The sequence below is a fragment of the Anticarsia gemmatalis genome, chromosome 15 (genome assembly GCF_050436995.1).
Source record: "Anticarsia gemmatalis isolate Benzon Research Colony breed Stoneville strain chromosome 15, ilAntGemm2 primary, whole genome shotgun sequence".
In the NCBI taxonomy this organism is placed as follows: domain Eukaryota; kingdom Metazoa; phylum Arthropoda; class Insecta; order Lepidoptera; family Erebidae; genus Anticarsia; species Anticarsia gemmatalis.
In genome coordinates this window covers 7,853,161-7,869,607 of record NC_134759.1, presented here as the reverse complement: position 1 = coordinate 7,869,607, position 16,447 = coordinate 7,853,161, and the positions used below count along the sequence as shown (strand labels likewise).

The following is a 16,447-nucleotide window of genomic DNA, read 5'->3' as shown; positions in this document are numbered from 1 at the left end:
AGACAATAGTTTTTTAGTCATACAATTTACCGTGATAGACCGTCCATGCCCTTGATTCGTGTTTTAGACGTCCGTGCTTTAGGGAGTACGTAAAGCCAGTTAGTCCAGTTAGCTTTTGGCCGATTATGCCGATTTACGGAATGTCCCACCGGGTAATAAGAGAGACGCTGTACGTTCTTTGTATTACACATACTCTTAGCAACAAACAATTCGCGCAGTTTGCTTCATAACGACTGAAAACCGGTCGAGATTATTATTTTCTGGCAATTTTTTTTTATTGACTTACTTTCTTGTTGTTTTAGGGTCGAACATCAGAAGTGGAGATAGAAGTATCGGAGTATTCACCGGAGGATGATAGCAGTTCAGCGGGAGGGGATCAGCACGACGCTCCAACACCACCAGTTAGAAGAGAATCTGAGGCTATTATTGCTGCCGGTAAGTTATTATAAGAACTTTAGACTAAAAAGATCTTCAACTCGAGTTCACAAATGTTATGAATGTTTTTAACTAGTTAGGGAAAGTTGTATTTCTAAGTAAAGAGTTATTTAGTTAAACAATTTATGCTTATGGATGGCTTGGAAATGTCGTTGCATATGTGATTCCATGGACTTCTTAGCATGGGAAGCTTTTAATTAAGAGGAAGAAGTACTGTTTTGAAGTAGAAAACGAAAACTCGTAGAACAAAAGTTGTTACTTATAATGTCAGCTATCTAGACCTGCTAGGCTTTTGGTGTTTTAAAAATAACATTATACCTAAGTATATTAAAGTAGATAAATAGCATATTTTTCGATGCTCATCAAACAAAATAATTTCTAAAACTATGCATCTATTACAATCGTATTTCAAAACCTCACGTATGAATGGCAATCCAGTCTACATTTGCACAAACATTACATAATCTTCGTATGCAGTAATTACAGGGGAATGTGAACGACACAATACGGGAAGGAAACATGCAATTATCTCTATACCACAGTATTTCTAATTAACCAGTCTGTTGCTAAATGTTAATAGAAAATAATTTATTCTTTCAAAAGGTGAAGGTTGTTTCAACTCGAATATGATAGTGGATTTAGTTTATTTTGTCTTTGTGTTTGAGAACGATGCCACGTCATTTGCGTGCTAATGGTAAAGTTATATTTTATGTCTGGCATTTTATTGTGGCTTAAGGTTGTTTAAATCGGCCGATTTCGATTATTTTTTTAGATAAAACTTTCCAATATTGAACGTTGGTATGCAATTTAGCATATTTTCATCGTCTTTTTTCAATTTGTTTGATTGCGATAGATTTCATCAGATCATAGTAAGAAATGTTCTTTTGGAAATATTTAAGGTCGTTAACTAATCATGCTTCCGTGGTTCAGTGGTTAAGGTGATCGCCACATCATTAGCATTTCAAATTTGTTTACCATACGAAACTCGTCGCGGATAATACAATATTTGTATTACTCGCAATCGGTCGTTTTGGGTCCAGATGTATTAAGTGGTTGGGTTAAGTGCAAGACCAATTCTTAGTGGTAGTTGTTTTAAAGAAAATTAAACATTCATATTTTTTTAAACCATTCGAAAGCTATAACAATATGTATTTGTTGTGTGTAGCGGGCGCGGCGGTGATCCAGCCGGCGCTGCTGACGGGCAGCGCGGGCAGCACGCGCACGGCGCCGCACTGGTGGCGCGCGCTGCTGGCCGCCGCCGCCGCGCTGCTGGCGCTGTCCGCCACGCTGCTCGCCTACAAGCTCTACAACGCCACCTACCACACGCAGGTAACTAGAACTAGAACAACTAGAGGCTGCCCGCTACTTCGTCCTCGTGGAAACCCTTCCCGAGGAAATCCCGATCCCTCGAGAACTCCGGGATAAACTACCTACATAGCAAATTGCATCGTAATCGATTTAGTAGTATTTGCGTGAAAGAGTAACAAACATACTTACAAAGTTTTGCATTTTTAATATTACTAGGGTTTTATTATTTGAACAATACAGAAAGCTACGCACTACACACATGCAAAGATATTTGGTAAAATAATTTCTTTACTTTCATATTTCTAAGATTTAAAGTCCAGAAATAATTAAAGAATGGCAATTTAACTTATGTTTTACTTAATTTTTTTTCGCTGTTCGTCTTGATGATTTTGTTTCTTTGTAGGTGTTTTGAGCTAACTGATGACAGTATTTCATTATATTCTTTTTACCAGTTTTTTATTATAATAAAGGTGTATGTGACCTTTACGGTTGTCAGTAATAACTTACACTTAATATTATTATAATAAGCGGAACAGATAGTATTATTTGCCTCGCGCATTGTTGGACACACCTTATTATGTTCGTTGTTATGTGCGACTTGTATATGACTTCGTGCTGAAAATTTTACCGTGCAAATTATTAACACGTTTTAAAATCATAAATATATCACGTTTTTAAGAAATACGATCTCCTTTTTAAAAAAAATACGACTTGTCCAAGATGTGTCACATCGCCCCATACGTGTATTGTAATCTTTAACCCATTGCTGTCGGGCGCACTGTTGGGCTAGAGTTTCCTCCCAAACAAAGGAGGAATTAGACCTTGAGTTCGCCACGCTGGCCCAGTGCGAATTGGGGACTTTAAATACCCTCAATAAATGTGTTAAACTTTTAGGCATGCAAGGTTACATCACGATGTTTTCATTTACTATTACAACAAGTGGTAACTATTCTAATACTGACCCTACTTTTCTTTTGTTTTACGTACGATAGTCTCACTATAAAGACAGCTATTGACAATATAACGTGTTTGTTCGCAGCAGGAGGAGTTGTCTCGTCTGTCAGGAGAGGAGTTGTACTCGGAGTTGGTGCGGTGGCGCGCTCGCTTGCACGGCCGCGCCGCCAACGAGCTACACGCGTTCCTTACCACCAACCTGCTGTTACTTACTAAGGTTACTACTGGATACTGCTAATAACTTACGTATATAAAACATTGTGTTTATGTAGACTGCCTGACTGACACAGCAATAGCCCGTAGCGTGCGTCTGCTGAGAGCATTCTAAGGAATAGTTTAGTTTGCACAATAGTAGTCTAGTGAGGAGTAAAATAATTGAATAGTAAGTGATTGGACGGGGTTTCAAAAAACTCCAGTATGTTGTTTTTTTGGATAATTTCAAGAGTTTCAAGCATTGGATATGGTATATGGTGATGGCTTAGTCTGACCTAGGCTGGACAGGGACTTACAAAACTAAACTTATGGATTGCAGACTACAGTCATCTCAGATCCTGGCCATTCTAAAAAAATCTCGCGCTATTGGGTTTTATTGTTTTTGTACTTAGGGTATATTATTCTTTATATTGCAAAACAAACAATTGAACTAAAATTTACCGAAGATATCGATTTTGTTACACTAACAATATTACAGTACTAACATTCTTATTCTATTTCCAGGTGCGGCAATCATTAGAAGCGCTATCGGGCGTGATATTAACCGACATGGCTCAAAGCGGCGCATCGGATATGAACATCGACGTGCCCAACGAAACAGTCTTCAGTTAACACTCAACATACTGAACATATGTGGAAACTATTTATTAGCCGGAACACACCAAACACTATCAATGGAGTAGTTGAACAAGTGTTCAACGCGTTTTAGTAGTGTTCTTAGTTAGTTGCGCTCACGATGAAGTGGGTTAAGCAACCTTAGCGCGGACATTCCATAGATGGGTCGCCGCTTAGTGGTATTTCAAATGAGCGTCTCCGTGCTTCAGATCATGTTATAAGCCAGTCACAGTTGTTGTCAGTCAAGACGACAGTCGTTGAACTAAGGGCGGTCTATGCTTGACTAGAACAACATAGAGACTGGTTGACTATTAACCATGCGATAAAAAAGTAGTATTCTTCATAGTAAAAATGCTCAATGCGCAGTTGCGATATTTAAAGGGGACGTTAAAGTCAGTTCAAGTTATCAATTGTTACAACTCTTCGAAGTCATGTCATGCCTTTCAGCGGCTTGATAGTTCACCAAAATCGCTAGAATGCTAGTATATTCGAACACGCGTTGAACATTTGCTCAAGAAATTATACTTTGAATATGTAGTTACGAGTTAGGTGTGTTGGCGTTAGTCGATGTCGTTAATCGTAAGTCCGACTTGCAAGTGATACTAGAATTACATATTATTTATTTTTATTACATTCTTTGTTGATAGTGACTTGTTAGATCAGTGAAGCGAGTTCTATTATTAATAGCTGAAACCTATTTTTAACCATACGAAACTTTTCTAAGAGAAAGTTTCTCATTTTTTTGTGGAAGATAGTCTATCTGCTAGATAAAGGAGTATCAAATAAAAACAGCAGTCAAAATGTATATTTAATACTTATAATCAGCCTTATACCATCAGTTACATTCATACCAGTGTAAAGATAAAATAATTTTCTTACGCCATTAAAAAAAAATGTTTAGATACAAACCTTAGTTTAATTTAGAGTCCTTTGTAAAATGAATTATCATATAAATTTTCTACAGTATTTTTGCATTTGAAATCGTCATTTTGTTAACAAACTCGCTTCATTGAAAACACTTAAACGACCGATTAACATCTTCTTAGCAACTTCAGATAGCAACCAGTTGTCTTCTTTAGTTCAATGCATTTAGATAAAAGAGTCTTGTATAAAATTCCGAATTCGCTGTTGAAATGTATCAAGAAATCATGATAATTGTATGTGATGTTGTATATAAAATCGGTAGAAGCCCAATGTAATGTCTTTGAGGCATAGCTACGTCATATTAATTTGTGTCAAACACAAACCTTTTAGTGTAGGATGCGTGAGCGAGACGGACATAACTGAAATCTGTTAATAACTTTTCCAGTGCTCCTCTTACAACTGCAAAAGAATAAGACAGAGGTATACATTCTGTACGAGTGCGAGTGAATACGATATATTACACTCTATTGCGACTAAAAACCTCGTTTATCTGTTAGTAAATCAGTTTGTGATGCTTCGAAATGTTATCTTATGTTTAACAGTAATCCTGTTTGTTCGTCTCGGTATTGATGATAGATATTTTCATAGTCACAATTATGTAACTTTACCATTATCGTTTACGCCTTTATTTGGTGTTGAGTGAGTGAGTTTAATTGATCTCTTTTGTCAATATTCTCTTAGTACTACAATCATATACAGATCATTGACCACGCTCGAAATCACGATTTTCTTCTTTCAAACTTACAACTACTTACATTATTTCTATCAGATTTGTAAATACCATAAACTCTTGAATGGTTAGTACTAGTACATAAATTGTTCGTAGCAAAATTTCTCAATTAAATATAATATACATCACTATTTCTGTCCAATTATGATGGTAAATGTATGTAATTCGAAGCGGGTCATTGGAGAGTATACAATTGTGAATGTGATAGTGTCAGAAAGGCAGCGGTGCTAGTATTTAAATAAGAGTTAAATAATAACCAACATTCCTTAAGCAATTTTCTGAATGACGAGTGAACTGGGCCCAATTGTTCGCTTGCACCGATCGTTTGCCAAATACCCCTAATATTTCTTGCCAATACGTAATAACATTCGTAGACTGCACTGTTTTTTGCACTTAATGTTTCTAAATCGATAATCTTTAGTCGCGTAAAAATCTGATGAAAATTAATACATGCTGCTATTTTGACAATAATATTATTAGTGACAATAGATTGCATTTTGTTCATCGGTTCGAAAACATTATGTGTGAAAATGCGACGTTCACAGAAATGGACAACGAAACATTTATTGTCTCATTGTCCTATATGTGGACGTTCCTTTAGCACGATTCGATGGTAATAGCTAGTAAGGCTAACGATTTTAATGAAAAATAGTACCGAATGTTCAGTTTTGAAACAATTTTGGAACGTTTTTAATAGTGTCGGTTTAGATAAAATAATTACGTATATGTACTTGTAAAGATTGTGTAATTAATGTTTATTATTCTAGTCTTTGGTAACGCTCAAGGATTTGTTATTCGGTTCTATGGGATTAGTACTTAGGATATGATTTTATTGTAAGATGTCAGAACACGTTGTGTGCAATCAAAATTTGTTACGAAGATTATGAGTTTTATCTTTTTCTATTATTTATTGTATTCAACCATTCATGTTATGTAAAGATTATTAGATATTTTTTTCAAATTAGATAAATATTTTGTAAAATACAAATGCTAGTATGTAGACATGCTAGATGTATAATTTTATTCGAACAATTTACATGATGTTTATGTACAAAATTTGTTTAATTGTAACACATACGTTTATTGGCTGTTGTTATTTACTTGTGTTAAGGGCCTAATTGTTCTAGGTTACCATCTGTGCCAAAGTCGGCCAACGCTGTATTCCAAAACTACAAATTAGGCCTTTTATTGTATCCATTTATGACTGAAATTAATGATCAATCTATTAGTCGATTTTCTACATTAAAATTACATGTTTTATCCAACAGTGTACGTATAAAAATTGCATTCTAAACGGGCATGTACAAACTAGAAAATCGCTGATAGGTTGATAATGAATTTCAGTTCTATTAGTCGTACCGACTAAGGCTTGTGACTAATTAGGCTATCGACTAAACTATTTAAACAATTAGTCGATTATTCGATGGAAATAGTTACACGGTCGTGCTCCAGCCAGTCTTCGTCGATACTACATCGTTCCACGACTTGTATTTCATGTTATTTAAGGCTGTTCATTGTCCTATATACGAGTCATATATCGGGAATAATTAATATTGCCAAAGACAAAAAAAACATTAGTATAATTGTAATATCAAAAGTAGAAATAGTAAGGTTTGTACAATAGTTAGTTTTAGGTAGGAATGTGCAGTTATATTTTAATTATTGTCATTGTAAATATGATGATTTTACGTAAAGTTAATGTTTTAACAACCGGGTGCAATATGGTGATAAACCAAAATGTAAACGTTTTCGGTAATTGTTTTTGACAAAATTTTATTTATTTTAAATCATGTTTTTAGTTTTGAAAACAGTAATTTCGACACTACATGTGTATAAATCGCAATCATGCTTGTCAAAGACACCAAAACGTATGAAATATTTTATTCGTCTGAAATTATGGAAACGTAACTTTTAAGATTGGCTTATGAAAGATATCCAATTAATTATTATTATATTGAGACGGCCAGTTAGTCGAATATCCACAAGCTAGAAACAACATGCTGTCTTCTTCTTATTCCATATAAAGGAAAGAGATAGCAAATGAAATGAAACATTTGAAACTGGCCGTGTATATTTTGTTTTTAAGTGAGAAATAAATAGCGCAATATTATCAATGGGTGATAGAACTGATTTATGGGTATTATGTGTTAATTTCTACCGCGTAGGAATTGTTATTGGACGTATTAGATGTATGAGTTCGAGTTTGTTTGTATATTTTTGTTTGAAGTTGTGATTCGTTTGTTGATTTTTTGTAAATATTAGATACATGAGTTAATTGAACATGAACTGTTGTTTTATTATACACTTTACCTTTAAACACGAAAGGCTGCAAATCATATTAATTCCTGATGCAAACGCAACAAAGTGCAGTATGCTCACTCAATTAGTTTTGTTTTTGAGCGTTCAACGGCACTCTCGACGAGAGGCACCTTCGGTAGGATTTATACCAAGATGCCTTTAGTCCACCATGCGGTCAGGTCTAAGTTAGGTCCCCCAGCTTGCCTTACACTTTTAGAAGTCTTAAGGCGTGATAGTAGTAACTTTAATTGGTCAAGATTAACTACCATATCGTTAAAAAGTTGATGTTAGAAACTACTAATAAACAGGTTACTAAACCAGCTATCGTTTTACTTGGAGTAATTAAATAATTTCCTGCAAGAACTAAATTATTTCCTGTAAGAAATAAATTCCATAAATACTAGAACGTGTGGTACTTTATACCAACTGGTTTTGGTAGTAATTGTACTAAATACCTCTGCTGTTTGTCAGTATTCTGTTACTATTATTTGACAGCTCACATATTTTGATTAAAAGAAGTTTTGACCAGTCTGAACGGTTTTAAACTTGAGGCCGGACCCAAGATTTGGGATCAGCCGACTAAGTTGCGGTCATAAATATTTAATTTGATTTAAATTAAGGTATGTATCAGGGTAAAGTTTGCTTGTTGAACTTTAAGGCTAAGGGAATCAAATGAGTAAACACACAAATATTGCTCAATACTTGTATTAAAAATAATAGTAAGAAATTTTTATCAAATACAATTGTCATACAACCGTTATCAATAAATATTTGTTATAATTAACAACTACAAACTTACAGTTTTATACACAATATTAAAATTGAAATACAGCAACGACTAACGTAACATCTTAATTGCTTACATTATTCTTTTAAAGAAATTTCTCTAACAATGATGTTTTAACTAAAATTATCTAAGTATACAAATGCTAATTAAAATCATGGATCATAAGAAAGAATTAATATTTTTACGCATTCGGTAATGGTTAAGTAACTATGAATTTGGGATTGACTATACATTTGACTTTTTGTTCACTAGATGGCGTTAGGAATGGTTACTGAAAATTGGTATTCAATAAAATTTTACTTTTCGTATGCATTTATATTTGTTATTTAAAGGTGTTTGTTGTACATTATTAGTGTAAGTATACAGATTTTTAAGAGTTATAAAAGCTGAGTTGTATTATACCGAAAAGATAAAAAAATTAGTTACCTATGTCATGTATTGCATACCTACGAGTTACATAATAATGTGCTAAATGCATTTTTATAATTGGGTGTTGACTTGCAAATGGAAAAAGTAAGTAGTTCCCTGTAGTAGAAGTAGTAGTGAGTATAATCAGTGGCAACAATAGGTAGAATGATCGTGCAAGTTAGGTTTATGGTAACATTGATGCGAGTATCTTTTTTATAAACTACACACTTACGAAATGACTTTAAAATATACTTGCTTTTAAATAGTCAAATTGACGACAGTGTGGTTTTAGGGTAAATAAATATTTCGTTACAAATGTTAATGACGACATCTAGTGGTCAAAATCAGAACTATTCAACCAAAGGCAAGGATACTCTGGCTTAGGTTGTTTTCTTCCAAGATAAATGACGTATTTAATTTTGAGAAAATTCAGCATAAAGTTAGTCTTATTCACTGCCATTACTTTGACTATTTAAATGATCATAAATACAATAATTTTACAGTAAACATAGCGAGGTATCATATTCTATTTTAATGTTAGTAGATAATTAACATTAGGCACATAGATTGCATTATTCAATTACTGTAATTTACAAAAACTGCTGATTAGCTTTTACTATATTATGGAAGTTTTCGATTACAATTTTGAAGGTTTATGAAAGTAGCTTTGAGCCCATATTACTATAAAATCTATCAACGAAAGTTCATATATACAAATATATTTTTAAGCTTTATTTGCCGTAATAAAAAATCTATGCGTGTATCTATTCTATAATATAATTAGGAAATTGCGTTCAAGTTAAAATTTCAAAGCATTCTAGCGCCTCTACCGGAACATTTAGGAAACTGTGTGTGTAGAAGTGTAAAAATCTTTAGGGAATTGTTACTCCGGTATTATTATAAGGATATTCTGTAGGGACTGTACGATTAAACTTTCGTTGATAGACATTGAATATTTTATGCAGATATAAATGTAGCTAGCTGATTATATTGTTATATTTGGCCACTGAATAAGTTTGAAATATCATCTAACATCTCGACATCACATTTAATCACAAGCATTTAGGTACATCACAACTATAACTGAACTAAGGAGGTACACGAATGGAATGCATTTTATCTGTTACCGTAAAACGGGGTGAATAGAATTCGCGGGGTGAATAGAAAAAAAATCAGGAAAGTTTTCAAGCCCAATGTTTGAGTACTCCTCGTTTAAGAATTTTGTTCAAATTTGAAATGATTACACGTCGATATTACTTCTCTGCGGTGTCATAATTGTTTAAATGTTTAAATTGATATTTATACCAAAAAAATTGCTTCAAAGTCAACCGTCCTCGAATGCCTTAATGGTCCATACATTTTTTTCAAAACTTTGGATTTAAAGTGGAATTTCTTTTCTAATGAGTTGTTTGGAGTGTTTATCTCTTTAGGTGTATATTTATCTATAAAGATACAATATTGTTAACTGAAAAAACGTTTTAAAACACAATTTTTCCATTCACCCCTTTGGTCGTTTCGATTCACCCCTATCGCTGGGTGAATAGAAATTGACCATTTTTTTAATGAAATATCGTAAAACTATGCATATTTTTGGACAAATATGGTTTTAACTCTTTCTTCATGGCGCCGGACATGATATAAAACAACCTGACAATAAAAATAACAAGTTATTCGCTACAAATTTTTAGGACAAAGTTGAAAATTGTTTCTATTCACCCCGTTTTACGGTACGTAAATTTTAATCAATGCCGAACACTACAATGCTTGTAAACAACGGTCTGGGTATGAAACATTGCTAACGCTTTATTCCTTGAAACAGTTTTTAAAGCTTTTGGATCCATTGTACGTACACTACATAATTCATGTAACATTTATGTACAATTAATGGACTGAAAAGAAGTTATTTTATCTCCAACTAACCATCGCAGCATAACTGCATTGATGACATTGCAATTTGCCGTATAATTCTGAATAGTTTCTCATCGCTAAGTTGCAATACTTGCAATAAAACCAACATAACCTTCAAGTTCAAAATGCAAACCATCTATTTACCTCCAACACACTTCATTAGCTACCATTTATTTATTCTTCGACAGCGTCCTCTGTTTCTCAGCGTGTTGAACCAGCTGTTTGTCAGTGGCCAGGCCTTTTCTTGCTCGCACTGAGTCCATGTACGCTTTAGCTCTGTTCACGCCGTCCCATTTTTCACCCCAGTGAAGATATTCTTCTTCTGTGCGAGGCTTCCAGAATGGATCAATGTCGATAACCTGGAAATGGTAAATGATTTAAGTATTTTGTAAGCAATGTCGTGTTAAGGAGGTTGCTATGCTTTATTTAGTAGGAACTAGATATTTTTTTATTGTGGTGGAAATAGTGACACTTTGAAGATCCGACAGTAGTAAGTTACATTTTCTGGATTGTATTCAATTACCTACTTTTGTCGGTACTGCGTATTAGTTTATTTCTGTCATATGTTAGGGAGATTAATTATGACTGAGAAATTTAAGTGTCAATTCTTTCAAATTGGGTATAAGTATAACACGAACCTAAATTGCTAATCTCTCATGTAATAATCGCTACCAGCCGACAAGTAGAATTCTTCGTTTAATGGTAGATGAAATTCTTACTTCTTTTATCCAATGAGAAACATTTCCAAACAATCTACTAAGATAAACTTGTATTAAAGACAATACAAACCTCCCAATGACTGAACAACATCTGAGGTGCGGCTAATCCTGACGTGTGAGTGCGAAGTTCTAGAGCAAACTTGAAGCTCTCAGCCACGGGGAGCAGTGCTTGCACTCTGAATGACGCTGAACCGCTCTGCAAGTCACTACCGACTACACGCCCGCCGCGACGACCCAGCGCTGCGTACAGTTTGCCTGAAACAAGACAGAAAATATTGTTAAATTTTGTCATCGATACCGATTATTCTGATTGGATTAGTTACGTCCACTTAGAATGTGGTATTTGTGTGTATGAGCTTTTTTGGAGGTTCGTTAGAAATGAGTTCCAAAAGAGTATGTAGGGAATAACTTCAATTTCACCTCATGATTACCTATATAAAACCAAGTAATTAAGAAAGATAGATATTATAAAAACTACGCATAACTTTACACTGTGTTCTTTAGAACTACTTAGTTATTTGCGGGTTCATTGAATAAATGTTTATCATAGATCGTTACTAAGATCCAATCAATATACTAAATCAGACGTTTAATGAAGTGCCTATACATATTATTATCTGGGAAAGAACTCTCACTAAAGATCACTTCACAAAAGGAATGCATGACGTCACAAGATTCACAAATCCCACAGCATCACCAACTGTCAAGTGTGAACGTGCGACCGAAAACCGCGAGTGCGCAGGAAACCTAAAAAGTTCGTCAAAAAAAGTTCGCCTCGTGATATCGACGGGTCGTTTGTCAAATATTCAGTGGTCAGCGGCCTAGAAAAATTCCTTGCTTCTTACAGATTCGTCGCGGCCATTTTAAGATGAAAGGGGGACTTCCGGTCATGGGCGTGCATCCGGTTCAATTGGTCACGTCCGCAAGATGTCTAAAGAGCACTACGGTCTTATTTGTCCAATAAATAAGGGAGCTTTTTGTAGACACAGACGTTTGAGTCCGTGCTAAGAATGTTTATAAACAAGGTATGATAAAAAACCTACTATTTGCTCTACTATACACGTACTGTGCTTACCCGCATATGCAAAAGGATTTTTTTCATAGGCAACATAGGCTTGAACTTAATCAAAATCAAATCATTTATTAATTTAGGTCAAATATTGACACTTATGATCAAACAAGGTAGATAACGCAGTTTAACAAATTTTTAAGCATAATAAGATCGACAAATGATTTTGCTATACAATTTAAACAAATAAAATGTAATTACAAAAACACTAGGTAATAGAAAAAATAAGCTCCTATTCAAATCAAAACCAAATAAGTTTCTTCTTCTAATCCTAAATATTACTACCAAATCCACTGAACCGTTGGGTCTTTGGCTAGTTACACACGAACATAAAGAATGTGTTACACAAAATTGTAACAAAATCCCAACTTTCCTTTTTGAGTCATACGATAAAAAAAGTCCAAAACATACAAAAATAATTGGCGGAACCGTCACATAGGAATTTGTTCGCGGTCGAGCTTGTGGATGTAAAAACAAACAAATTTCGAAGCTCGTACGACGGTACAGTAGGTGTGCTTGATTGGAATGTTAGGCTCATGCCACAATGCTTGTTATTTGTAATTTTGCGGTTAATGACGTATGAATCAACCGCAAATATGTTTAGCTAAAAGTTTCTTAATTTTAGTAGCGAAAAACTGATATTTAACTTCAAGTCAGATCAATGTCGACATACCAGATTTCGGTAGACGGCAGAAGCTTTTTCTAGTGCTTTGAGAAATAGCGACAAATGAGGAGTTTTAAGCAAGTTCCTCACAATATGTGTCATGATGCCCGTGCAAGTGTTCTAATGAAAAGGTACAATCGAGAAGGTTGTCCTGGTTTTAATTTATTGGGACCTTTGATATTTTAACCACGCGCTGTAAATCATGCAAGACAATGCATCGCTGACTGACGCTGATTGACATCTGATTGCTAATTTGATGGATTATTAGTCGATAAATGCTACTGTTGGCATCGAACTGAAATGTAACCTTAATATACAATATAAACAATAGCTAGCGACAGTCGCACATGAAGTGTGCGAAGCGTACACAGTATTCTAGATCATGTATAGGACTAGGAGTGTTTATTGTTATTATTAAACATTCACATGGATTTAAGACTTTCAAAGGATTCGATAAAATGTACAATTAATATTTAATTTATGCAAAATTCGATGCAGTTATCACGTGACAAGCAGCTTCACTGTAATACTATCTATAGACTGGAAACAGTATATTTAAAAAATGCAGTCAAAACAATCTGTACACAGCTTAACATCCTCAAATATCCGTATGCTTCCTGTAAAATGTTTACACATCTTTTCCGAGCTTTTATTTTTATATCGAGAACACGTATCGCAGGTCCATTACTATAAACACCACCATAGCCCATAATGGTGCTGGTGACGTAACCAAGTGTGGTTGCAATTCGACGCGGCCGAGAGGAACCCATTTCCTGTGGTTTTCATTCAGTAAACAGTAATTATTCTTTATGAATGGTCCGCATGTCTATGAGAAAGTTATTCCGAGGTATGCTATTGATTGAGATAATGGCGAATTTGATGTGGTAACTAACGATTTTAGGGTTCATTATGTTCAGACCACATTCTGGTATTTGTATGGAATGTTTGTTTGAGAAACATTTATAACGGGGCCGATGTAAACTGGCTTTGTGGACGTGTTGAAATATTACATTTTTCTGGTACATTTTTAGTTAAGCGAGCTTACGATAAGCGAAATATTTCGTAATTTTTTAACATTACTGGACAAATTAGGGTACTTTTGGTCAAGATAAGTAGAAGCAAAGTAATAGGAAGGTATTTTCTGATAACCTTATAATGTTAGGCATATTTGGCGATAACTGCCTAATTTGTCGCGATAAAGGTGCCTGAAAAATATCTGAAATATTTCTTTATTTTTTGATAAAGGTTACAGCTACCGTGTCGAGAATCTACAGCATGAAATATTAACACAAAATCACACTACACAATTTTAGACCGAGCAACCAAAAGGTCTTCTGAGCACGCAGAGACTATAGTTAATCTACTATCATTGTACAATATTGTTATTTGGATACACCATATTGCTCAGTGCGGGAGTTTTCTCCTTTACAATATCAATATTGTAACAAAACTCTATACCTTTTATTCAAAATTACCTAAAGTTACACTATAAACGGTGTGACAAGAATGAAATAGTTGCAAAAGCTCAATTTGTAAGCTACTTAGAACTCGATTCACGAAGCAATGGGACATGCACACACGCTGCAAGCGATTTAAACCGATTTATACACGAACCAACGGCCTTGTGATATCCGGTGCGAGTGGAAATTGTCTTTTATTTATTCTAAACACTTTTTCACATGGGCAATAGAGGTTATAGTGAAATAAGTTAGTAATGTATAGAAGACTTCCATTTTGACAGGTAACTGATTACATTGTTTCTTCCTGATGCATTTTCATTACTTACGACATAAGTTCAAACTTATGCTAGTTGATAACAACCTTAGCTTGGACCCATTGAGCAGAGAGGGGTTTACTAGCAGGTTAGGGCGTAACTTATGTCAATATACAAGATTATTTAAGGCAAAAAATATTTTTTATACGCTAAGTATTGCTACCGTTTACAAACAGCTTTAAGTATTTTTAACGTTAAAAGTCTCTGAATTTCCATTTGTTGTTAATCATCGTACTTTGCTATAACACAAAAGCAAGTTCACATATCACTATTCAAATTCAACCACAGCACAGTTTTCATGTACAGTCGCCCTTACAACCCCGTAAATATACGGTTATGTTAAATAAGTATAATAACACGACGGGCGCGTAGTTAGATGGATTCTAGCATGGACCGTTGTGCCCCATATCCCTATCCGTAAGTAACGGGCAGGACATCCGTCTGATGGACACGCGTACACCACTTATATGGATAAGAAAAACCTTCACATGAGATGATATTAATTATTTATTTTTATTGGCTCACCGTATGGTACGGGACTTTAGGAGTAATTTGTGTTGTTGCATTTTGATAGTTTTTTTGTAAAGAATAGTTTATAAGGTCGTCTGTGTAAATACCTACAAATTATTTCTAATAATTTTTAAAACTTTAAATTCTGTGCTATCTATGTTTGCAATGAAACATGTCTGAAAGTAACTTTAGGAATGATAAAAATACAATATAAATAAAAAGAAAAATCTGATGATATTATTTCAATACTTCAATTTATGAAGTTGAAGTCAGAATCATACTGTCATACATCTGTAAGACTACTGTAGATGTATTGTAAGGCACATCTTCCAGGTATTCAAGTGATTCATCCAACATTCAATCCTGTTTCCACACATACTCTATAAAGCGTGTGAAAAAAAGGTTTGCTCTATTCCTAGACGATATCGCGCGAATCGGGAACACGGATATGCAAATGTTCGTCTCTAAGTAAGCAACATTAATATGCGGACGGTACAACGGCCGTGTCGTGGTCTCATCGCCCGTCCTACTCGTACACGCGTGATTTACTATGTTCCCACGATACTGGTAGCGTCGGCAGAACAATTGCCGAAGCGAATTTGTGGAAAAATGTAAACGTTAGTATGTTTACATTTGTTGTGATTGAGATGAGAGTAAGTTTGTCTGTATGTATCAATTTATTTATTCTTCCTTCACCTAATTATATTACTTTTAATACAAATAGCGATTTCCCAAGTAACGGGTTTGAATTCTGCGATTTCAGTAGAGTATTTATAATATCAACTTCTATCGTTCATTTTCTAGAAAGCAACTTCGTTGATACGGAAATCCCTCACACAGTTAAATCGATCAATTTAGCGACAATTTAGCCGGTTACTGCTCGCAACTAAGATCGACAAGTCCGACACTCTCAACGGTAATCCCCACTTACCGTCTTGACATGTCTGTATTGAAGGATGCGGGAAACTAAGAAGAATAATCTTAAGAGGACAACATATGTGCTTCAAATAAATTGGGATTGGATAGGTGTTTCCAAAAAAAAAAAATAGTTCCAAAGATTAATCGTTATAGCTCGGGCCTGAGTGAAAACGGGTGTGGATTTTATTCTTTAACTTATCTATCTCTACCTGT

General features: G+C 34.6%; 2 protein-coding genes across 4 annotated transcripts in view; one reads left to right on the top strand and one right to left on the bottom strand.

The window, feature by feature from the left end:
• The window catches only part of LOC142978708 (uncharacterized), a 93,099-nt gene extending 85,634 nt beyond the window's left edge, over positions 1-7,465 (top strand). For all 3 annotated transcript variants that reach the window (XM_076123240.1, XM_076123242.1, XM_076123241.1), the window contains 4 exons: positions 303-435; positions 1,601-1,764; positions 2,783-2,914; positions 3,415-7,465. In XM_076123240.1, the coding sequence (XP_075979355.1) occupies positions 303-435; positions 1,601-1,764; positions 2,783-2,914; positions 3,415-3,522 (537 nt within the window). In that variant the 3' untranslated portion in view covers positions 3,523-7,465. The remainder of the gene's footprint in view (positions 1-302; positions 436-1,600; positions 1,765-2,782; positions 2,915-3,414) is intronic.
• A 701-nt stretch (positions 7,466-8,166) lies between these two features.
• The window catches only part of LOC142978992 (elongation factor-like GTPase 1), a 148,159-nt gene continuing 139,878 nt past the window's right edge, over positions 8,167-16,447 (bottom strand). The window contains exons 10-11 of the mRNA XM_076123683.1: positions 11,370-11,554; positions 8,167-10,939 (exon numbers count right to left, since the gene is read on the bottom strand). Coding sequence (XP_075979798.1) covers positions 10,751-10,939; positions 11,370-11,554 — 374 coding nt within the window. The 3' untranslated portion in view covers positions 8,167-10,750. The remainder of the gene's footprint in view (positions 10,940-11,369; positions 11,555-16,447) is intronic.